Consider the following 25,014-nt stretch of genomic DNA (forward strand, 5'->3'; position numbering starts at 1 on the left):
GATGCCATTTATCTTATGGTGTATGTTTAGATTTTCCCATACATTGACGTTTGTCTCCATAGCCACTCAAGCAAAAAGTATGTGCTAATGTGTGTGTGGTTTTTTTTGTTTTTCCCTTTAAAAACAGAGGTGAACTTCTGTTACCCATTAAAGTTACAGTGGTTTTATTAGAAGTTTTGGCCAAAAGCAAACATTAGACCTCTTAGAAAATGCTGGTGGAGATGCGTTGCAGTTTGAGTAATTAATATAGTGCTAGAGATGAATTGTAAACAAGGGACATAGATACTTATCCATATCTCCAAAGCTTTGCTTACCCGTAGTATCTGAACTCTAGCTTTTTCTACCAAAAGTGCTCACATCTCAAGCAGCAACTTCATGCCTTGCTTCCATATGGCATTTGACAGCATTGCCTAAGCACATCTAAACTTTTGGGATGCTGAATCTGATCCTACCTACTTGTATAGCTTCCTGAAAAGGAATTTCTGGGTACAGTTCAACATTAGAGTACTGTAATGCAGTAACTGACTTTTATTGTATGTTGAGGGGCGCAGTGTTTGAGCCTAGATGACATTGTAATGTGTAGAAGGGTTTGGAAATTTTTTGCAAACGTATAAACGCTTTGGGATTTGCCTCTCATAGTGGAGGGATGTATTGTTTTAACACTTGTATTGTTAAGGCTTCTCCTCTTCCCAACAGAGCGTGCAGCATGAAAACACCTATAGAGATCCAATTGCAAAGTACTGCTATGGCGAGTATCCCCCAGAGCTTCTGCCTGTTTGAAAGCTGCATGATCTAAGCAACAAGGGGAAGGAACTGGAGACTGGAATCCAAAAGAGCAAGGCAACAGCTGTTGCTTTACAAGAGCTTCAGTGTGAATGGTTTATGATATTTTTCAGGGACAAACCCAGAACTGTACAGTGTAAGGAAGGGACTTGAATTCTCTGGGACTGAATCTTGCTTTCTTCAGTTAATGTTACATGACTGCTTTAGAGCACTAGGGGGACATTTGAATACTTAAAATATTTATTCTACACAAATAGCTAGCATTTTAGGATGCACGGAGTGGATTTAGGCTATAGAACACGGTAGAATAAAATATTTAGTATAGCTTTGCAGTTGTGCATGAAGGTTCAATTGCATCTCTGCAGTCCAGAGACTTTCTAGATTGACACTGATAGTTAAGAGGATTTTTGCTTTTAGAGGGTAAAGCATGCTTGTTGCGCTTCTCTCTCTGGAGCACTTGCTGACATGCATGGTGTACACTACATATGTAATTATGAATTATTTATTCAGTTTATATGGATTGCTAGCTGAAAGTATTGATGTTTCACATAGCTAGTTGTTGATGCCTTTCAGTTCCTATTTCGTTGTATCAGGTGGGAAGGATATTTTACATCCTGACCGAAATCACTTCCCCCCTTTAATCTCAAGGATTCGTGCTAGGATTCATCACTGTAGTGATTATGTTCCTCCTAGGTGAGTTTAAAGCACTCAGAACTCCAATGGAGTTGTTATTCTGTCAAAGTCCCATAACATGAGAGGAGAGCAGGGTTCTGCCTGGGGTGACCCGTTTATTGTCTGTAATGCTTTCCTCATTACTCTGCTCTTCTTTGAGCAAACTGTTGCAAACTTAGTCTTACAAACAACTCTCTGCTAGTCCATTTTCTCACTGGGAGTGCTGAAGATGTGCTTGCTTGAACTTACTCATGTCCTGGTAATTCTAATGTTCTTCACTCCTGGTTGTGCAGGAAGTAAGGGGTGGAGTTATTCTAGGATCCCAGTTTAACAAAATGTCCTTGCGTAATAAGTAATTACACGTTGTGCAAGCCCTCCAGTGAGGACAGCTGTGTCGCAGGAGTTCAGTTAAACAGCCATGATGTTTTGATTTGCAGTATGACATACTTGCTACTCTTAAATTTCTGTCTCGTCAGAACCGTACTAGAAGATAGCGTTGGTTCTCCCATCAATTTCCTATAGCTCTCTAAAGCTGCAGTTTAAACCTTCTCCTTCTAAAGACTAAGTGAGGCTACTCAACAGGGAGTAGATTTTAGAGAACCTGTAGGATATTGACTAAATTTGTATTCCTCCTGAAAGTCAGTATGTGAAGTCCAAGCCCTAGACAAAATCATGCTTTTAAAAATATATATAGAATGCCTCATTTCCCTTATTTTTACCTCAGCCATCTCTGGGCAGCCAGGGCATGATTCCACGATTTTTGACTTTGTGTACGCTTGTTTAAACTGGTACTTCCTATTGCTTGTCTGAGATGACAACAATCTACGGAGTCTTAAAAAAAATGGAACGCTCTGGAGTATCCTGGTGCAAAGATTATCTGAAGAATGCTATTGCAGGATATTCTCTTGTGCTTGTAATTAAACCCGCATGTGATACAAACAAAAAGTAGCATTACTAGCCATCTGATAAAATCCACTTGTATTGTTTTCATTGTTTTTTCCCAGAAGTCGTCAAGTGAGATAATGGTTCTGTCAGCAGAATCTCTCGAAAATCTTGTTTCTCCAAAAGCTTAAAAGCCTTAGTGTTAGCAGTTTATCCAGTCACAAACCTCTCTCCCCTTTGCTGCCATCCTATGGCAACTTGCTGCAGCAGACATGATGCACTGGGAAGTGCTGTCTTGAGAGGCTAGCAGAGGCCTCTCTCGCTTCCCTTTTCAGTGTTAAACAGATTTCTCTCACCTGTTCCACCATTTCATAACTGGTTTTCTCAGAGAAGGCAGTCAGGTTGGTTTGTTATAACATTCTTATGTATTCCAGCTGTATTCCAGCACTACTGCTGATGAAATCAAGGTACTGTTGGATTACTATCACTTTCTTTTTTTTTTCTTTTTTATTAATTCCTTGGCTGGTTATACCACTGCTTGAAGCAGTGATGGTAAGAAACCATAAGAACTAACCTGATTCAGATATCTGTGGGAGTTCCTGGCCTCTGTCCCTTCCAGAAAAATAAGCGATCAGAAGTGCATTGTGACCATTGTCCTTCTGCTGGGACAGAAACTGCATCTTCCCTCCCTGGTTTAAATTCTGTCTGTCCTATATGTTAAATCATTAAAAATGTATGTGTTCTAAAATACTGCCTGTTCTCACGTGTGCCCTTGAACTACAAGGGAACGGTAGCAAAATAATAAGTTTTAATAATGCAATGGAGTAGAAGGGGACATTGAGCTTGGATATGTTTAATAAAGGCAAGGCAGCGAAAGGCAAACAGGAAATCTATTTCAATTCAACTTAAGAATACGTTTCTCTTAATGGTGCACAGAAATACCTGTCCCTTTGCGAAACTGGATTGAGCAGGAAAAGGAATGTAAATGATTGCTTCATTCTGTGAGATGCAGTGATAAATGTCAAATCTGCGCTTCCCTCCCTGAAGTATCAGCCTATTAATACTTCTGTGTTGCTTAAGTGGCGTCCGTTCCTCTTACAAAAAAGCCTGGTGATTCTGCCGGTAGATTTGGTGGCCAGCAATACATCCTAAGATTTCCTGAAAAACTCGTTCCGTGGATGTTAGCAACTGTCTGACTTTTGCTTTCTAGTCCTCTGCTAAGAGAGTCAAGTTGTTGACTTGTGTTTGGCAGCAGATTTAATGAAAACAGTCAATGCAGTTACTAGCTCTGTTTACCTGCACTGGGCTCAGGGCTGGGGTGGTTGAATGGGTTATGTACCCCTTCTTTATTTCCTGTAGTTTGCAAGAATCTTAATGCTAGTGGAAAATGATAGCAGCTCACCTCTAACGAGGAACGGGTATAGTATTTGGCCATGCCAATTTGGAAAGAGTGACCTCTAACAGTAGGGAAGGGCAGTGATTGCTTTGGCCATCTCTGCCAAATTTGAACTTGAGTCATTGGCCTTGGCAGAGCCTGCTGTACTGCTTCCTCGGGGTGGTATACAGCGAATTGGGTGAAAATGCTTCTTAACTTGATAGGCTAGAGTTCTGAAAAGGCAAAAGCAGGTTTCTGGCTTGGGGCTGCCACTGAACAGTTGAGGAGCCGGGATCATGGCTGTGTTGTTCTCAGAATCTCACAGGTTATCTAGGCAGTTCATTACTCATTTCCTGTGTTCTGGCTCTAATGTCTTAATAAAACATCTAACCAATTATGTTAGGATTAGTGAATTGTAAATTTCTGAATATAAAACACTAAGCAAATTCTAAATGCAGTCTTAGTTCTGTTATGCTTTTAAAAAGCAAACTTTTTTTTTGCCTTCTCTTGTCATTTAGCTGAACAGGTTTGAGCTTTAGGATTTTTTCTGTCTTGTGCTCATCATTTAAACTGCAAACACACTAGTTCCTTTAAACAAGCACCATAATTTGGTGTTTGTTCTTTAGTTATTCTAGTCAAGGAGAGGTGTGGGAGGAGGTGAAAAGGAATTCTCTAACTCAGCAAGTTCCACAAAAGATGGGAGTTCAGCAAATTACTGGTGCGTTAATAAGTCTTCTGCATTTCTCTGCAATCTGAGGCAAACAGCTATATGCAGACGGGGGAGAAATGCCGACTTCCAAAACCTGCACGGAGTGATGGGAAAGTACTTCTTCATTTTTTGATCTATGTCTAATTAAACAGGCAGGTCTGTCTAATATCTTTGGTCAAACAAGTCTGACTCTTAGCAGTATACATATTATCTATATAATGTCTTCTGTTTTGGAGTAAACAGAGTCAGATGGCCCTCAATTTTCTTAGAAATCATAGTTCCTGGCAGATTAGCATGTTATAGGTCTTGGGCAAGAATTCTTAAGATCCCTTTAGACCGACACGTTTGTTGTGGTTCTGCCTTTTCACTTAGTGTAAAACAGAGCCCTGAGTTGCAAAGGAGAAAAAACAAGGCGCAGGCTCTGGCTGAAAAGCTTGTCTTGTTGAAATACAAACTAGAAAGAAGTTTCTGCTAAGGGGACAGAGGACTACAAATTACTATTGTGAAGGGGACTCGGAGGCAGCTAGTGGGTCACCTGCGCTTTTCCAGAGCGGAGATTACAGCTAGTCTGTTTCTAATATTAATGGTTAAAGCCAGGAGCAGCACCTTATTCCTTGCCAGTTTAATCGAAGTTTCCAATTAAATCTAGCTCTCATTTTATCCAGTACACGTCGTCTTTCTGCATGGACGCACCTCAGAATAAGACACTAGTGGGAATCGAGGTGAACGGGAATGAGATGTCAGCTGCTTCCGCTCAGCCCGATATCTGTTCAGATTTTAAACACCTCGGAGCAGGGCGACTGCTCTGCGTTTGTAGTTCCTGCCACTCCCGACCCTGGCCTCGCGTGGAGCAGCTATGCTATCAGTATCGCCTCTCTTCCTCACGCGCCCGCGTGGATAAAAGATGGTCGGGGGAGAAGCGGGATGCGGTGGGTGCGACGCGCAGGGGTCCGGCCCGCGTGGCAGCGGGGCGCCCGACGCCCCCGCGCGCGGGGAAGCGCGCGCACCAGATGCGCAAGACGGTGCCTGCAGCGGGCCGCGTCCCCGTCCGGCGGGCTGGGAGGCCTTCGCGGCGCGCCGCTACGGAGCTGCTCGGCAGCAGCGCTCCAGCTTGCGTTCACGCGCGGGCAAGCGGGCTCATCCTTTCTCTGAACGGCGGGTGCCTTAGCAAATACAGTATCAAATTAAAAAGAGAAACAAAGGAGAACTGCGGTGGTTAGGAGGAAGCAGCTGTGGCATGTCTCTTGTACCGCCGGGGGTTCCCGCTCGCCTCGCCGCTGCAACGGCGCGGCCCGGCCGGCAGAGGGTCCCGGCGCCCCGGCCGCTGCCTCCCGCCGGCCAGAAGGCAGGGAAAAGCCACGAGGACGATTAGAGGAGGATACGCGCTCCTGCTCCGCTCCGTCGGGAATTACTGCTGTACCTTGGGCCTGGGCGGGCTCGTTGCCCGGGCGGGCTTGGGCAGCGCGGGAGCGGGGCCGCGTCATGGCCGCGGGGCGCCGGGATGGCGGCGGCACAGCGGCCCCTCCGCCCCGTTTCCCGCCTTTTCTCCTCACCGCCCCCTCCCGCCAACGGCCGAGCCGGCCCCGGCGGCGAGAGCCGAGCCCCGCGGTGGAGGCGGCCGGGCCGGGCCGAACCAGCCTCTCGCCGTTGCCGCAGCTCCGTAACGTGCCGCCTCCGGGCTGCGGCGTCGTGCCGGGCCGGTGCGGGCTGAGGCGCCGCCGCCTCCCGGCTCTGACCGGAGAAGCAAGGTAGGAGCCTGCGGGCCGCCTCGAGGTCCCCCAGGCCCCCGCCTCAGCCGCGGGGACACCGAGGCGCCGTTTTGTTTTAGCGGTAGTTGTCCGTCGCTCGGTACCTTCCCCTGACTGACCCCGGCTAAACTAGTCCGCTGGTGGGGTTCTTTTTTTCTTTTTGTTTTGTTTTGGGTTTTTTTTTTTTTTTGGTACTTAAGCGCGTACAAACCCGTTTTGTAACACGTAATTAAGTCTGAAGATCACCGCTGCCCGGCTGTGCGGGGGCGCCGCCTGCGCAGGCCCGGCCGGGCGGGTCCCCCCCCCCCCCGGCTGCTGGGGCCGCGCCTCTGCTTCCTGCCCTCCCTCTTCCCTCAGCTCACTGGCCGCTCTGCTTTCTCCGAGTTTGTCTTTTTCGTATTCTCCGGCCCTTATATCTTCTCTTCTTTCCCCTGCTTTGCCTTGGATCTGTCTCGGCTGCAGTTACAGCAGGTTGAAATAGGACAGCAGGGATTCCCACTCCTTGAGGAAATGTTGCTGTCCCAAGTGAGGAAGGCTAGTATGGCACTCCCCCTTGCTTTTGAGATAATAGAGAACATCGCTCTCCTTTTACTGCCTTTTCAGTTTCCCCTCCCCCCTGTTTTAATCTGGTGCTAGATGCAGTTTTCCACGGGCTGCCACAATCCACCTTTGCTTTCCGGCTTTATGCAAAGTTCCACGCCGTGGTGGTTGCAGCGCGTGTTAAAAGGCACATCCCTTCTTAGCCAGAGGTTGGGGAGGGGGCTGATGCTCTCCCAGACGCCTGTGCTGCCAGCCGCGCCGGGAGGCAGAGCATGAGCTTTGCTGTTTATGCTGCGTTTGTCCCTGGGAACCCGGATCTTGGACCGGGACCCCGCTACTCAAACCACGTCTGTCAAATTTATACGATTTGCTTCAGTAAGCATGCAGTTACTTTTTCAGCAGCTAGAGTTCCCAATCTATTCAAAAGTTACTGAAAACTGTTAGGTCACTGGAGAAAGCATTTTTCCTAATTACGATATCCTAGCTTGCTGCCAACAGCGAACGAGGCTTGCTTATAGGAAAAGTAAGAGTTATGAGAAAGGAAAGTGTGCATGCTCTCTGGTCTCAATCTTTTACTATGAAAGGCTTATATTTAGATCTTTTCTGTAGTGCCAAAAGGACACCAGCATTAATAATACATTTTTTGGAGCGGTCGCTTCAAAATTTTCAGTTATCTCAAAATGAGCACAGTTGAGTTGCAGTCATGTACCTTTATCTCACACTATGGAAGCCCAGCCCTGTGCTGACATGTAATTCTACCAAAATATTTAAACAATGATGTCTTTCTTTGCTTAGTGACGCCTGGGAAGACCAGTTCCCAGGGCTCAACATGCTTTTTTTCCTGTCCTGCTAGTTTGCGAATTCAAGCTGGGCTCTATCTGAATCTTGCGTATTCCTCCTTATAAAAGCTTTGCGGTTGAAAATGAGATGATTTACTGATGATATGTGAACCAGAAAAGCAATGTCGAATGTTGAAAGTTCTAACCCCAAGCATTTATCACAAGGCAGGCCCATTCCCAACAGCATAATCAATTTAAAAATAAGTGAGAGATTTTATTTACCTTTGAAGTTGGCATACTTAAGTTTCACAGTTCTGAGTTCCTCTCCACAGCTCTAAAAGCCTCATTTTTCTTTCTTGTGTGAAAAGGGAGGTTTCTATGTGGTGACCTTGTTCCAGCAGCTGCAACTGAAAGCAAGGCAACAAATATGAGACCCACGAAAAAACTGTAGGAGTTGGCAACAGTGAGGGCCCTGTTGTTTCGGCAGCAGTTTGAGTGAAATGAAAATCAAACTTTGCCCTATAGGGCTTAGTTTATTCTGTACAGCAAACAGAAATTCATTCGAATTTTTTGATAGACAAGTGATGCTCATATATGGAAGATTTGTAAAGGAGTGGTAATTTTTATGAAGTCACTTTTTTCTGACCCTAGTCCTACAACTCAAAAGGGGGATTCTGTTGGAATTTAATAAGTGCTTTAAGTTGAGTAAACACTGCGAGTTTTGGACCTTATCAGGATACTCACTGGCTTCTTGCCAGTTAGCTTTCAGGTAGATTCCATTTAAAGAGCTCATATATTCTTTCCTCCAAACCAGGATTTGCAATGGAAACTGCAAGGGACCAGGCTATTACAACAAATTAAGCTATCTGTTTGCGAGCATCAGTGAAATGTTTTTTGATGTTACACTATATGCACTTGTCACAGTCCTGCCACATCAAGGTTAGAGTGAGAAGGTGACTAGCTGGCAGTCACTTAATCAAAGAGAGATGTTGATTTCCCAGGTAACCCAGGCAGGGTGAGGCTTGCATGCTCTGTTGCTTTTAACAACCAGATAATGAATATGCTTTCCAGAATTCGTGTTTCTCATAGTGGAAGCAGCAGCTGCATGTGATCTGTGTCGCTGTCCGTGGAAAGTGAGATGTAGTTAATTCAGGGCTACGCAACAAAGACATATTGATCAGGGCTCTTCTTGCTATGGTTGAGTATCTGCAGTAATAATGGATAGGGCAATGCAGCAGGCCGAAACGACAAAACCAAATACGCTTTTGTCTGAAGAATACAAAAGAGAGAGGGTTTACCACCTAGCTCCCTTGCGGAGCCCCAGCAGTCTCGGAACAATTCTGCTCTGGTCTTCAGAGGGTCAGTAAGATTCCGAGAAAAGGACACATCTTGTTCATGTCATTGTAAATACCCTTCATTTGTAGCTATAAGGTTAAAATCATGGATTCAGTATGAACAACTTGCAATGGATCAGTTTCACGTGATTAAAAAAAATCAAACTGTGTTTATGTCGTCTAGGTAAAGTTACACTGAGCTTCTTACAAAGGTACTGAATATTGCAAGAATTGTATGGAGTGGACGCATACATTATGTTTACACTGCTCCTTCTCTCCTGGTTGCGCTTAGATATGGATGATTATGCACTGTATATTTGGTAGTGTTCAAGTAGCTATGTATATTTTTGGTGCAAAGCTAAACATCCTTGTATACTGATTTTCTAAGCAAAAACTGTAATTACTGTTTTTATGTCTACAGGGGTACCCAACTCATTTTCTGTCTTCTCATTTTTCCTTCCTATCACTTTCCCGTACTAGCTGCTTCTGCTTTTCTTTTGTTCCTGTGTTGTGCTGAGGGAAAAAAGGGTGCTAGCAGGTTTGCTGATCACTTTAAAATTCTTCCGAGCCTGGTTCTCTTCAGATCATTCTATTAGCTAAAGTAATGGAGTGCAATGGCATGATGGCTCTCACACTTTTCATTATATAAGGTCTTTCTGATGCAGTGTATGACTGGCATTGTCTTCTGGGGCTGTCACCAATAGCTTTTGATTTTTCTAAATCTGCTGTTTTCTTTATTCTCAACATCCCTTTCTTGCTACTATGTTAATCCTCCTTTCCTAAATTACTTTTAAGGGCACAGTACTGTTAGCCCCCTGCTTCCTCAGGTTTTGCTAGGAACTAGCAAAGCTGAGTACTGGGTGCTCAATATCTTGCAGGACAGTCCTTTGATCAGTGTGGTTGCCCTCATCCGCGTCAGGGCAGCGTGTTCCTGTCAGTTTTAAGCTTTTACTACCATACCCTAAGGCAGGATCTTTACCCTCACTGCATCATTTCGCCACTGACACCTATTTTTCGGTCCTCAGTACAACCTATCAGTGTTGTCAATGTCATCTTCTTCAGCAGTATTTACTGCACCGTACTTTTGTCTCATCACTGTGATTATATTAGCTCCAGTGATTGTACTATCACCTCATTACTGAAACAAAGTTCACATTAATGAGAGTCACGCAGCTAACCCTCTGCTCACCTCTCTGGAAATTTATCCTAATGATGAAAAGGAGATGCATGTGGATCTATTTAAAACTGAGCTAGCTCTTCTTCCCACCCCCACCTAGCTGCCTACCAAATTCAGTGTTAAATATTTTATTTGTTATGAAGTGCTGATGATGCAAAAGAATTCAAATACATTATACATCATTAACAAGGACAAATGATATTGGTTAAACGCTAATCTGTGTACTGGTCTGCTACAGAGTTCCTTTATGACTCAAATTTCCATGTTGCTGCTCTAGAAAGGAATTCTAATATCCAACTCCCAAGATAAAACTATAAAGCACTTGGAGGTCCTATTGGATATGCTAGGAAAGTTAAAGATATTATCATGTATAACAGTAATTGCACCTATAAATGAAATGCAGCATTGAAGGTAAGGTGGAGATTGTTTATAAAAGACACTAAAACAGCAGTGTAAGAGAAATGCTCTGAGCAGAAAGAAGAAATATAATTTAGATAAGCAAAAACTAATGAGATAAGACAAACATGCGTGATGCTTGAGCTAAGCAAAGAGGCTCATAAGATCTTTTGGTGATCAGAATTTAGATTTACAATACGAGCGTTAATTTTACTATCGGTCACTGCTAGGCAAGCTGTATCGGTAGGTTTTTTTTTTTCCTTATAAATGAAAGGTTAGAGAATAAGAATTCTCTTTATATTAAATACTTCTACAGCAGTTACCATGACGTGGTCTCAGTCCTGTCTGAGGCCGCTGTCAGATGCACACCACACGTTAACTAGAAAAATGATAATACGGACTTAAAAGGAGTGCATCTTCTGAATCAACCTTACTCTTTCATATTTTACTTAAATGCCTCCTATTCACTTATGAAACAAGACTGACCCTGGCATAGTTTAAGATGTCCAAACTGATTCTTGCAGAGAATTTGCATTTAATTTAAAGAGCTTTTATTAAAAAAAAAAAAAAAAGTTATCCCCAGACTGTATTGTGAGGAGATAAAGCTTCCTTATGTCCAGTATATTTTGTTTTCAAAAATATAAAGATACGTCTTATTAAAAAATATGACCAGCCTGTGCAGTAAATGGAGTTTTTTAGACCCTAAAGTCTTCTAAAATGCTTACTTCAAGCTTTCAAAGAAAAAAATATCCAAGGATTATCAAAGCAGAAGGAGTAGGGTTTTGTTTTTGTTTTTAACCCAGAGAGGTCACAAGGAAGAGCAGGTAGCCCTGTCACCAAGAGAGAAGCTTTCTAATAGGGACACTCTTTGAGTTAGCCTTTCCAAATGTCAAAATCCTAAACAAAATAGATGAAGTTAGATGAAGGTAACCCTTTACAAAGGTTGGTGAAATAACATTATCGCCCTTTGGCAGAGAGAGAAATTGAAACACAGCGTTTAGGAGACATCGCTGTTGTCAGATACTGCGCAGTGGGCCTGGGTGTAGCATCCAGAACTGGCCCCTGGATTACTGCCGTGCTCTGCCTTCTGGAGGTTTCTGCCATCTCTTTCCGAGGTTGCTACTGTGGTCTTCGGACATGGCACTGACTCGGGTACAGTTACAAATAGTTTTTGAGTATATCGGATTGAATCATGCCACATAAAGTGTTTTGTATTATGTTTAATTTGAAAGATTTTTGAAAGACCCTCCCCTAAAACAGCCTCGGGTATAGATATAATAAAATACTAAACATACTGGATATATGCATATGCTATTTATATTTTTTTATATATATATATATATATACACACACACTCTATACTAGATATAATAAAATACTAGATATAATAAAATACGTAATATACTGTGTGTATAAGCAAGGTGAATTAAATCATTCTCAGCTCATATTTCATGGTCATTCCTACTGCTCCCAAGTGCTCTGTTTTGAAAATAATCTCTATCAGCTGCAGGTATTCAGTTCCCAGTTTGTTTTTTTCCTATATGTGAACATCCCCCTTTTCTCCCACCTGCTTCCCAGCTTGGCTTTTCTCATCTTGGTGCCCAGGAAATGCCAGTGTCTAGTTGAATGAGCGCTGCTATAAATCAAAGTGTCATCACTTAGCTGGTAGAAGTGATTTAATTAATGCGTCGTGCCATCCCCAGAGCATCTCCCCACCTGACTGCTAATCAACCTTCATCAGCAGGAGGAAAACATAGTCCTCCTTAGAACTGAGCAGGAGAGACTGAAGGAAAGACAGTTAATTGCAGCTACAGAGATCAGCCTGTCGCTTGTCTCTAATCTGTAGGCTGATTTTTTTTTAAAGACTGCTATCCTCGTCTCTTACAAACCATACTTAACTGCATTAATATAGAAAATATCTAATATCATATCAGCAGTCACTTTCTTTCAGGAAATATATGTGGCAGATGACAGGTTTAATAGCAGCCTCTTGTGTATGTAAGCATTTACGCAACCTTTACAGCCTGGGTACTGGCTGTATGGGAATGATACATTTATATGTAAATGCTTCCTGCGCGCTGTGGATGCATTTCATGGTTAGGCAGTGCTGTGCAGTTAACGCTGCAGATCACTGAGCCAAAAGTGATCATGCTAATATGGAATTACAGGGCAGATACTTTAAGCTATTGGTACTCTCTGCCAGCTTCTGAATGAATAGTTGGCAATTTTATCTCAGGTACATATGTGTCAAGGAGAGAATTTTTGTGCAAGCCAGAGCACTTGCCCGTTTCAGTTTGGTGACTGTTGCTTACGGCAGGATCTGTGCTAATGGGAGTCTCAACTTCCATCTATTAGATAAAATGGGCAGAATGAGAACTAAGGGAGTGTTACATTTGTGATTATTGATGTTTATAGAGGCGATCAAGATAAATAAGGAAAGTAGCACTTGTAGGAGGCTGTTTTTCCGGGAGCTAGATTAGGAGACTGAGAGTCAGGCTTCCTGCTTTCTAGGTTTGACTGCTCCCAGAAAGCAAGATGACTGAGAAGGGTGCTTAAGTAGTTTGTATCTAAGTTTCCCCCCAAGGTTAACATTCATCTGCTAGAGAAGAGACCGCTACCTGCTAGATAGGGAGACGTTTTGCTCTCTCTTGAAATAGCCGTTTCTACTGAAGCAGATGGCCTGCACCACCTTCTGTGGCGGTCACTGAGATTGATCAGTAAGACAAGCAGCAATTGGCCCAAAGTTGCTTTAAGGTCCACAGGCCATTGGGATAACATAAGTGCAGTATATAAGAGTTTCGGCCTTATTCCTGCAGGTAGTAGGGGGCACCTCTCTGCTTTTTAAGCCTAAGGCAGTCTTCAAACGTGGCTTTTGAGCGAGTTCAGGGCTCAGTGTGGGAGAAAAGCATGGCCCCTACTAACTCTTAGTGCAGACTAAAGAGTGCCACAAGCTGTAGGATGCGTGGGCTGGGCCTGGCCATGGTAGGTCATCACAGCCCCTTATGGTGATGCCACGTAGCCTGTATCAGGCCTATCGTCAGCTGGTAATCCTTCCTAGAAGGGCCTGCCACGCAGTCAGCCGCACGCACCGCTTTGTCCTCGTTCCTAAACTGTCCTCTGACAAACAGTGCGGAGTCGGCTACAAGCTCTGTGTAATGACACTGGTTCTTCAGTTGTGTCTCTGTATCATCTCGCGTCGCGTGGGACTGGCGTCCTGAGCCGCAGCCTCAAGGCTGGGTGCGCTGCAGCCTGACCAGAGTAATTACGATTATGGTTAAGCAGCTGTTTCCTTTGTAAGTCCATAATTTGGAGGGTTTATTACATGGACATAAAAGTCCTCTCCAGGCAGAGATTTGGCAAACAAAGCCCAGCCAGGGAGCTGTTTAATCATTTGTTAGTTTGTTTATTTTTACATCTGTTCAGCAATTCTTTTAGTATTTTCTACACGAGAGAGCAGAAAAACACAATTGCAGTAATTTTCAGTTGCTTGCCACTAAGGCTTTTATTGATCTTTATTTTACTATTTGTTATTTATGATTTATTTGAAGAAATAAACAGATTTTACTATATTAAAAGTATTTACCGTGTAAACAGGTGCCATTTTCAAGTAGCAGGTTTTTTCTGACACTGTTAATTTCCTAGGTTAATCTGTGTGCTTTGTTTTACTTGCTTCCATGAAATTCTGGTGTTCTGCTGTTGCTTATTGCTGGTTTTGTACAAGGCTGTTCCTTAGACGATTCCGTAGACACTGTTCACTGTATACCTTTTTCTTGGTGTTTTTATTCTTTCCCCAGTCTTCCGGACGGAACTGAAAATTTGGAACCAAGCTGCATAAATTCTGTCTTTCTAGTGATTTAAATTGGGAAGAACTCTTTTAAGGTAGTGGAGTTGCTGTAAATTCATGCTGTAAAAAAGGAGTTTTTGCCTATTGAGGACTTTTTTTTTTTTTTTTTTTTTTTTTTTTAGGAAATACTGTTGAATATAAGGTCTGTAAATTTGATCTCTGAAGAGAAATGTGTCCTCAGGCTTTCTAAAATTCCACAGTATCCTTTACTTCTACTGTTTAAACCACACCTGAGCTAGCTGCAAAGCAAGATTCACTGATACCCATAGCAACTGATGCCAAATAAAACTGTCTTCCTTTGTAGGATTTTGCTTTGGGCGTAAAACTGAATGACTGGCCTTGTAAGGGATATGCTGCAGGTGAGCAAATGCAGCCATTTCTTAGGAGGTGTTTAGATACTAGCGAATCTTACTGCTGGCAAAGACTGAGCTTGTAAGTGCTACACCTGCATGTTGTGTTGTTTTTCCTCTTAAAGAGCATTGCCTTGACAGTATCTGATAACTTAAATCTCAGTTGTCATCTGGCTTTGGAAAATATTTTAATGAACTTCTTCACAGAAGGGGAAAAAAAGCTGCAAGTATGTCGTCTTCTCACACTTTTAATTCACTCCAGAATTCTAAAATTCCTCTCGAGGCGCTGAGCAGGTCACAGAATAAGGATGCATAACCGCATCAACTGTGCTGCCCTCTGAACTAGGGTTGGACAACGGGGGGGACAGGACAACTAGGCCTGGACAACGTTATGAGGAAAAATTGTACTTTCTGTCCAAGTGCTAGGTTCTGAGAATACAAAAAGTTAGTAATTTTATGTATGTCGTTGCCCATCGCCCTCCATGGATGAGAGCAGTGCGACTAGGCTCGTGTGAGCAGGAGGTCCTGTGCAGGTAGCGTGCAGAGCTGCGGGCGTGCGTGCCTCGGCCTCCTGCTTGCAGTCAGAGCTCTTTGGCGCTGTCTGGTCCTTCTCTGCTAACACCTCGTGAAACAGGAGAGCAAAGCTTGTCATTCTTGAGCAGGCAGACCGCAGTTCTGTTACTGCTATTATGACAAATACAGTGTTAACCAAGAAGTTCCTAAGTACTTACCAATTCATTAGTTGTACGTAAAAGAGCATGCCTCATCAAAAGCTTTCCATCAAAAGTTTTTTCTAGAGAAAATTGCTTTTTGATCAAATACAATTGGTTAAAAAAGAAGAGTCATTGTTGCTTTAAGAATATTAATTTCTGAAACAAATGGAAGCCAGGTGCTTCCATTTTGATTTTTGAAACCTAAAATTTGATTTTTTTCTTGGAATTTTTTACATGCTTCAAAAAATTTTAACTCACTCTGAATAACAAACAGATATAGGATAAGTCTTTGTCAAAAAAAAAAAATCAGATAAGAGAGATAATCAGATAAGAGAGAGGAATAGATCAGGAGCCTGGAGAGAAAGTTACCCTTTTTGTGGAGGACTGTCATTTCTGAAGGTATCAGAAATGCAATTTTTTCATTCTCTTCTGTGTCTGTCTCTCACGCTCATTTGTGTGTGTGTATTAAGTTGCTCTTGCTGAGCTCTGCACGGAGATGTCATTGTGATAAATCACTTTTACTGGAGATTATATTTTTCCTCCAAATGAAGCTGCCAGCAAGACACATTTTAATAGTTGCAAGTGGCTGCAATGTTTTCAGTCACCTTTTCTCTCTCTCTCTGTCGTCAAAATATTATTCAATAAATTCCGACTACCTTATTTGTAGACCATGTTTTCCAGAGGAGGGAAAAAATAACAGAGGTGGCGATTAACAACTGTCAGCACTGGTCAAGGATCATTACAGATATAAGTAAATCTGTTTTTCTCCCACCTTTCTTGCTTATACTCAAGAAATTCTAGGCTCCTTATAGTATTATTCAATGCAACTATATGCAAAATACCTGTGAAGCAAATAACCATACCAAAGTTAAGTGTCTTGCCTGAGATCAAACAGCAGATCCACGGCAGGGCTGTGAGGAAGGACTGTCAGGCTTTCCTCTAGCCTTGTGAACCCACATCTTCAAGTCCAGGCGCTTGATGGCAAGGTCATGTGGCCTCTTCAGTAAGTTTCCTAACTTCTTTTTAGAAACAGTTGTGCCGTTTCACCTTCACCCCAGAAGGGGAAAGCTATTCAAGAACCTCGTCTGCCACCCTAAATCCATTCTGGCTGTCTTCCACTTATTTATTGATAGTCTGTCTGATATTTTGATATTGACACTGGTTTTACCTCCCTAATGAACTTCAAAATAAAGCTAGGAAATACCCTTCATATCGTATGAACTTCATTACAATAGAAAACTTGGTATCTTTGTTATTTTCAAAACGCCAGCAACTGAGAGATGGAAAGGTTGGAAAGTGTTGACTGCAGCATGTTTTTGAAAAAAGTCTGTTCAGGGACATCAAAATAATTACAAAATTTATTTTGATTTTTGGCAAGTTATTAATTCGTTTTTGAGGAAATTATTTTGTTTTTTTTTTTTGTATTAAAATGATTATATCAAAACCTTTCCCCTTTTAAGCTAAAAAGGCATTCAATATTAATAACAATCAAAAGGGAAATATATCTGGTCAGAAGAAGTATTTCATTCAGTCCTGTGCTGTGGCAAACTGCCCTCAACCTTCGGGCCCCGCTGGCGAGAGGCTGGCCGCCTAGGAGGCGTACGCAGCGCGGTGAGACTGCCCCGGCAAGCGCGGCGGCACAAGACTCTTTTCCTTGAGAAAAGGCAAACCTCCTGAGACTGAGGTTAGGCCTAGAGCTGTTCCTTGAGGGCGGTGGCTCCTACGAAGAAGCAGGAGAACTAGAACTGAGAATTAGTTGCCAGTAAAACATAAATAATTGGAAAGTTTGTGGAGAGGAACTCATCTTTTCCCAGGGGAGAAGATTTCAAGAGACCGGTATGGGGCACTAGGTAGTTTGTGCCTGTGTGGCTCAAAAGCAAAAAGGCTAATTGCCTGTAAAATAAGGTGCCAGTGTCTGGCTTTTAGCGAGTGTCACTTATATGGACCACTACCGCAAGCCTGAAATGAGCTTCTTTATTTTTTTGGAACTGCCATTGAGCTAAACTTTGTTTTATCTGTAAAGCCTCAATTATCCCTTGACTATAAACTTCAGTGGTGCCAGCTTAAATGCAGTCCAAGTAACAGATAATAGGTTTTACACCCTGATGGCTTTTTGGTGTACTTGACAGTCACTTAGTAGGTTAGAGTTTTATTCCCCAGGAAACAGCTGGTCAAATCCCAGCTGGAACCCTTAGGCTAATTAAAGCAGTGGGAATTAATACTTCATAAATACGTAAAGTAAAATATCTTCTGCTCCCAAAGGTGGCTGGTACTCAAGGATAGGGTTGAGACACTCTGGTGCAGTGACTGATGTTACTGCTCACGCTGCACCAGCAGTAGGGACAAACAGGATACAAGTTTTCCAGTCTCCCCAGCTGGCCCCGCTCTCTCTCTGTCTGTCCCAATTTGGTTCCTTTGCTCTAAAATTTCTGAACGAACTCATTCCCATTTTTGTTCTCTCTCTAATTTATCCACTTAGATGATTTCCATGTTATTTTGCCCTTGAATGCCATTTATAGCAAGACATTGTGGGTGAAAATTCTGTGATTTCATCTTCCCACATGAATGTCAAATATGTGATTGCCTTTCTGGCGTCTTATGTCTGCATTGTTCACACTTGTACCTATTTTTTAGAAGTCTCCAGTCCTTTGTGTTTCAGAGTTTATATAGTACTTCATTCTGTTCCCCCTTCCTTTTAAACCTTACATTGCTGGTGGATATTCAAAAGCTGTCTTGATTTATGATTTACTGTGTTTTTTTTTTTTCTTGAAAGAGACCTGAGAAAAACCAGGAACATTACAGTAGGTCCCATAAAAACTTCTTTGTCTGCGTGTGACCTGGAGATGCAGCAGGCATGCCCTTCTGTTTGTCTGGCTGAACCTGTCATCTTTCAAAGGTGAATTCCTTTAGAAAAGGAAGGAGAAATAGGCTGGATTTTCAAAGCTAATTTCCAGATGTTAGATGCCCGCATCTCTTTAAATATCAGGCCTATGATACTGTTAACATGCTATGAAAATCAGTCCTCTGCTGGAAAAATACTGACTGTAAGCTAGTGTCTAGGAGAGCTACTGAAACAATAACAGAGAGGCACAGTGTGTAGTCCCACGAAGTGGAAGAGGGCTGCTTGGTCAGGAAGGCGAGCCCTCTTCCTCTGTGGTTTACTTGATAAACACTTTTAATTATCAGCATTGTCATTTGCATACTGGAATTGTACAGCTGGCCACATGCAGTGAATGGCATTATCCACATGCTCTGTCAGCGCTCATGCACGGGAAAAATTGGTAGAAAGATGCTAGCTCTGAGCAGAAGGAAGATCACCATTGCACATCTCAAGTGCAGGAAGAACAGGTTAAGTGTGCTAGATTATGGAATTCCTCGGCAGCTTGAGCTGTACTCGGAAAGGTGGCAATTTGCTGGCTTGCATCAAGAAACGCTTTCCGTTGGTTGCAGGGAGCAACTACTTTTGATTGAGGGCCCCCTCCCCCCCCCCTTTTTTTTTTTTAACTCGTGATTCAAAGCTGTAAGTGTAGGGAGTGACTTTTGGACAGAGATCCAAGCATCTTAATGTAATGGTCAGCTGCGCTTTGATATCCCGTGGTTTTGGTTTTGGCTCCTGTTTCACTGTAGCATAGATGAGTAGGTACTGCATTTCATAGTCTCATGTACGAGCCTACAGCGAAAGAAGAGCAGGCTGTGAGAAAAGATGGATGACTGCTTTACCTTGAAGGCTATAAACACAGCTGCGTAGATCAGCAGATGGCAGACTACTGCTAGCAATGGGCACAAACAATATGCTGTGTTCCTGTTCCTTGTACTGTTCTAGCAGATGAGAGGCCTCTAAAGGGAAAAAGGGATATGCTCGTATTGCAGTGGTCCCTCCACTTCTGCAACCATACGTTTGGTTCATGCTTCTCTTTTGGGGGACGTTTTTCCCGAGTGACGCATGATTCAGGATAAGCAAAGACAGTCTAGTTTGTTGTATGTGCTGTTTTATGATTCTCTGTGGCCTTGTAACAGTTATCACCCTCTTCTTTAAGCTAACGCTAACCTTAAAGATGTAGAATGAGATTTAATAAATATCGTAATTTCTGACACTTGATACAGTTACTAGTGAAGCTTTTGGACTGCAGAGCCAAGATCGGGGAATGACATTCAGAGAGGAGGAATGTATCAAAATTAATCTGCTCCATCTGGGACAGTTGGAGCTTAGCTGCCAGGGCAGCCATAGTAAACAACAGGAATGCATCTTTCAGAGTGACATGGCATTCAGAGTAAATAAATCCTAATTTGGTCTCCTTGCTGAGGTAGTTAACTTTGTCCACCAGCAAAAAACTGTATCTTAGATGCTGCTCTTCTGCATAAGTGAGTGGATGTAGAGTATCTGCACATGGTGCAGCACTGGCAGCTTAGGTATAAGTAGGTACTAGTATAAGAGGAATAAATTTATTTTTTGGTTATAAAAATTGACCATTTAGTTATGCCTTCTTGGTGTCAGTTTCCCAGTAGGAATCTCTTTCTTAGTACTGTGAAGAAAGAGAAGTGAAGCACTGTCTCCCAGCATGTGTGATTAGATAGCTTCTGCCATCCTCAGACCAGGGCTCCTCCATGAAGCACCTTGGTAATACCCTGTTGGTAGCGTGCTTGTAACTTAATATGTTGTCTGATTATCCTCGATTTCTCACTGAAGACTCAGATATGAATTCATGAACTCTGTGGAAGGATTTGGGGAGTCAGTCATTTCAACAACAAACTCATTTCCCACAGGGCTGCTGTTATTTTCCAGATATCACATTTTTATAGGGCTATCAGAGCTGTTCTACAGAAGAATTTTCCTCTCTTGCACATGAAAAATTATGAATTAGTTTTGGTTTACATTTTTCTCTGCTTCCCAAGTGCTTAGCAAATGAAACAGGCAGCAGAGGATGAATATTCCCATCAATCATCTCCTGTTTGTATATGCTGGTCAAGACCTAAAAATCCTCTTAGAGGGAAAGGGAAAAAACTCTGGAGACTTTCCTTTATGCAGTTACTTCAAAATAAATGCTTCCATTTAAAGCCCCAAACCCTGTAAAGTAACTTTGTCAACTAGCTGTATAATGGCATGAAACCAAGAGAGTGCCAGTGTGGAAGGTTGCCTCTTCTGCAGCAGAGACTGGGTCTGTAATTCTGACTTCCCGGCGTAGGCTGGCCCCAGCAGAGATTCGGTGCAAGGCTCCCTTTCAAGTTTTCAGAGGGAATGTTAGGCAGCCACCTCGGGTTGTTTGGAGTTGTCATGTCACATCAGCCACTGCAAAAATCCTATTTCTAACTACAGCCAATGAAGACAGTCTGTAAGAATACTGCAGCAGACCACTCAATAACGTGCCCACAGAAAATTTCCTCCTAATCCCATCTTGTTAGAAAAAAAGCGATGTTTCAGGGCTTTCTTTTTCTTCAAGGATTTTCAAGCTTGACCAGCAGTTTTTTGTGAACACATCTTCAGATGACCCCTTGGAGCCAGAATCTCAACAGATACTGAAGAGAACTCTATAATATGAATTTACACAATGTGGCTTCTGCAAAAATGCAGTAATAAGGAAAACAGTTGTTGGGAATGATTGCATATCGCAGTGAAACAACAATAATAGTTGGATATTCTGAAGTTTGCTGTTGAGATTAGCATCTTTAATATATTAATGACCTGTAAAAAATGGACCATAAGCTGTCAAAATTTGTGGATAAAAGCTGTGGAGCTTGTAATGTCATGCAAAGCTAAATAAATTACTGGGCCAATCATTATGCTAGTAGATGAGATTTTGTTTGGCTAAGTGTCAAGTACTGCATGCAGGCAAAAATAATCTAGGTATTTTATAATTTTATAATATATGTAATAATGCTGATGGTCTTCAAACTTCCCATACCCTCCAAGAAAGTATTGAGCAGTCATTGTGAATGTTTAATTCAATAACATCTGCCTAATTAACCAGAAATTGTAGCAAAATGGTTAGGACACCTAGGAGCATTGGACTTGGGACAGAATGAGAGAGAGCAGGTGAAAACTGTCATCCTCTCATCACATTAAGAATTCATTTTTCTTCTTCTGTGACCTTTAGTTTCCCGTGAGGCTGGGATTTGTCTCCATCTTACTCAACCTGTGTATCAGAGTCCTATTGCTCTGCTCTTTTGCATTTCCAGTGCTTTTGGTTCCTAAATAGCTATAAATGCCACAAAAACTTAAGATACAGCTGAGTAAAAGGGTGTATAACAGCAAAAGGAGGTTTGATGTGTACATTCGTGACCTTCAGTTCCTTTTTGTATATAAAGTGCAGCCATTTATCTACCAACACAGCACCTTACTGTGTTCAGTTCCCAGGTTCACCAGCAGAGTTCAAGGTCCTCCTGTGTAGCGTGGCTTATGCGGTCTGCCTTAGCCACTGGACATCGTCTCTATAGGATCACGGTGACTCCCCGTGCCAGTGGCATACAGCTATTCTGGAGCTGTCAGTTGTACAGAAAAATAAACTTTCCCTGGAGCTAGGCAAAACCAAGTTTGTTCCTGACAAGATGATGATTGTGAAATTTCCATTTTTAGAAGCAAGTTTACATTGCTCAATTTGTCATCAATTGCTCATCCAGAGTCAGATACACAGTGGCTCTTCTTCCTTTTCCCACATCTGCTTCTGAAACCCTGACGTTTTAGCCTTTTAGGGACTTGAAAATTGCACAAGATGCAACCCTAAAGCAATTAGCACTGCATTAAGTACAAACTTGTATCAGACTACATGTTCCATAGACAGTTTGTACAAAATGTTTACTGAGAACAAAAGTTACCTTTCATTTATATAGTAAGTTCCTTTTTTCTGTAGTACTATTCTTAGGTTACTGTGTCACGGATGATCAAATATTTGCTTCAAAAATTTATTTATGAACCAACAGCACAAACCACTAAGGCTTCCTAACTGACAATCTACTTCTTGTGAATAAGTATTAAATAAAGCCCTAGAGACTCTGAAGAAGAGTCTGTGGCTTCCTCATCTCCATTAGTTTGTGCCACCCTGCCTTAAAGCAGCCTGGCTTTTTGATAGTGTCTCAGATGAACAGCAGTAACAGATGCCCTAGGGTAACAGGCACAGAGTTATACTAAAATTATAAGCATAGGAAGGACTCAGCTCAGATCACCAAACAGCGATTATTTATGCCATCCAGAGTACCTAACTCTCCAAAATACTTCCAGACCTTTCCAGCATCTCTCAGTCTAATCAAAAGACCACACATCAGAAAAGGAAAAAAAGCAGCTTATTCTATGATCACCTGCAAAACAATTTGCAGTGACTACCTGAGGTCACCAAAATGAACCCATGAGAAATAATTGACTTGTACCTAAAGATAGCGTCACACCTTCAAGGAATAGATGGTGGGAGCAAGAGAGTAAGGGATGCAGATACTCTTTAATATTGGTTCATTTTGCAAAGATAACGTCAAAAAAGGTAAGAGTCCGAAATCAGAACACATTCTGATCTGTAAACTCACACAGCAATAAGCATTGCAGTAGTAGTCTAAATTCAGGCTCACTATTCATTATAAATTCATATTTGAGTACTTATAAAGGTGGTTCTTTATACAATGAGACTCAGAAATACCCATTAAAAACTAGCATGCAAAACACTAGTAAAAACTCCCAGTGTTCCCCAAGCATACCAGACTCAGCATCCCTTTAAAGAATTGGGTTAGCTAGTGACCGCATAACACTGTAACAGGGAGAAGTGAGGCAGTTCTGGGACAAAGATTGCTCTAAAGGTATATTGCTGTTCTTAACAAAAACTGAACCTGCCTTGGAGTGCCTGCCGCTTGTGAAGCATTCATTTGCAGGACACAGAAATATAAAATAGAATTAGTTTTAATTTCTGTGAACAAGCTGCCTTTGGAAATGTAATTGAGGGACATGGCTTGAAGACTTATAGCTGCTCGTCATCTAAAATGAAATGAGTTACTTATAGTGAGCCAGATCTAGTTTAGGGATCTGGAGAAACCTATAGCCACAGGCTTATTGATGTTGGGGAAGATCCTAAATGAGTTCCTAGCTGTACGGGCTCCTGCTGAGGCCCCGGCTGAGGGCAGGGGATCAGCCAAAAGTGCCCTACCACCCAGCAGCCTGAAGCTGAAACAGCTCCCGTGGTGAGCAGCCAGCTGACTGTGTGTGACCAGAAAGGAGGGTTCTCTTGCTAGTGTGAGAAGTAGCACTTTGTGGAATGAGGTCTGCTCTCATTATCAATTAGCACTTGGGATACCCAGACCATTAGTCTCTGCAAACAGCTGGAACTTCTCCTAGTTAAAAAGTCTTCCGCCATGAATCCCTGTCCAGCCACTGCGGAAGAATAGATACTGCTGTAAGTGTGCTTATTACGAACCTGAGGCTTAGCTTCCTGAACTCTCTTCCCCTCCCCTGTTCACCCAGCAGGCAAGCACATAGTTTTCCCACACAGAATCTTACAGCAGTTAATCCAGTGTCCCAGGTTATTTTATGCTGCTTGAATTTAAGTGCTCTTAGCTTTACTGAACATGTCTGTACCATCTTGAGTGCCTGCATAGTACCAAGGCTAAATTCCAAAAGCTGTTTTGCTGTGCCTGCTGCGAACGCTTGGGTATGTTCCAAGTCCTGGTCTGTCATTTTAAAGGGATTTTCCAGCATGTTACAATTCACCCAGCACTATAACTGTGCCAATCCAAAAGCCTTGCTGCTTTCAAAGATACACTACTGCATGTAGTAAAAACTGCTTTCCAAGACATACTGAGCATTAAGAAGATCAACTCAACCAATGGCTTTAGTGGCATAGACGTTAAACTATCTAGAAATGCTTGCTTTCTCTATACTGCTTTGAGGCTTTGTGAACTAGTCAAAGCTTCGATGCTGCTGTGTTTAGTAAAATTTATATGGCAAAGCATATTTTTGCATCTGTTCCTGCATGTCTGCGGTCTACTTAGAGCTTTTCACACAGAGGAGAAATATCCATTTCCTTTTTTCTGAGTAAGTCATAGTATCCAAACCTAACCATTATAGATCCTCCCTACAATCTCAGTGTTTCTTTGTGAGAGGGAGGCACAAAAGAATGTGATATTACAGAAAGCAGCTCTTAGAGCAAAGGATGGATGTGTTTCTGGAGAAAATTGAAAAGTGGGGTATCCAGAGCTGCAGTGGCATGACATTGCTCAAGACTAAATTACTCCAGTGCAAAAAAAAAAAAGAGGGGTGGGGTGGGGAATGTATTTAGTGATTAATAATTTAAGTAGGCCTGCCCTATGGGCTGAGTGCTTTACTGAGTCTACTTTAAACCCAATCGTTTGTAATGGGCAGACCGGCCCTATCTTTACATTCAGTACAGAACTTGGCCAAAAGTGAAGTAAAATAGGCACTGTTGAGCAAGCTTACACAAAACAAACCAGAACCATTCTGCAAAATGGGATGTAGTTTTTAAACTGCACTGTAGTAGCCGCTGAAAGTTTAACATCGTTCAAATGAATTCACTTACCTTGTAGTAGTTGGTAACATCCCAAAGCATGCAATTTGTTACAAATCCAATCTACAAGCCTTTGTGGAAAGACATGCTTTGGCCAAACACAAGTTAATGGATTCTAATATGAGGTAAGAGGCTAAAACATAATTGTCTCTGATTTTAAAGGGTCGGATAAAGCTATCCAAAGGTTTATTCTGGCCTGTACATGAATTATGGTAAGA

The 25,014-nt window shown here is 42.3% G+C and overlaps 1 protein-coding gene across 7 annotated transcripts in view; it reads left to right on the plus strand.

The window, feature by feature from the left end:
• The window catches only part of SPRING1 (SREBF pathway regulator in golgi 1), a 107,358-nt gene that overhangs the window by 3,329 nt on the left and 79,015 nt on the right, over nucleotides 1-25,014 (plus strand). The window contains exon 5 of one of the 7 annotated variants that reach the window (XM_068911231.1): nucleotides 697-3,087. The exons of the other annotated variants lie outside the window; for them this stretch is intronic. Within the exon in view, the coding sequence (XP_068767332.1) occupies nucleotides 697-780 (84 nt within the window). The 3' untranslated portion in view covers nucleotides 781-3,087. Of the gene's footprint in view, nucleotides 1-696; nucleotides 3,088-25,014 lie in introns of those variants that run through there. 7 annotated transcript variants of the gene reach the window in all.

This window comes from Struthio camelus, chromosome 17 (assembly GCF_040807025.1).
Source record: "Struthio camelus isolate bStrCam1 chromosome 17, bStrCam1.hap1, whole genome shotgun sequence".
In the NCBI taxonomy this organism is placed as follows: Eukaryota; Metazoa; Chordata; class Aves; order Struthioniformes; family Struthionidae; genus Struthio; species Struthio camelus.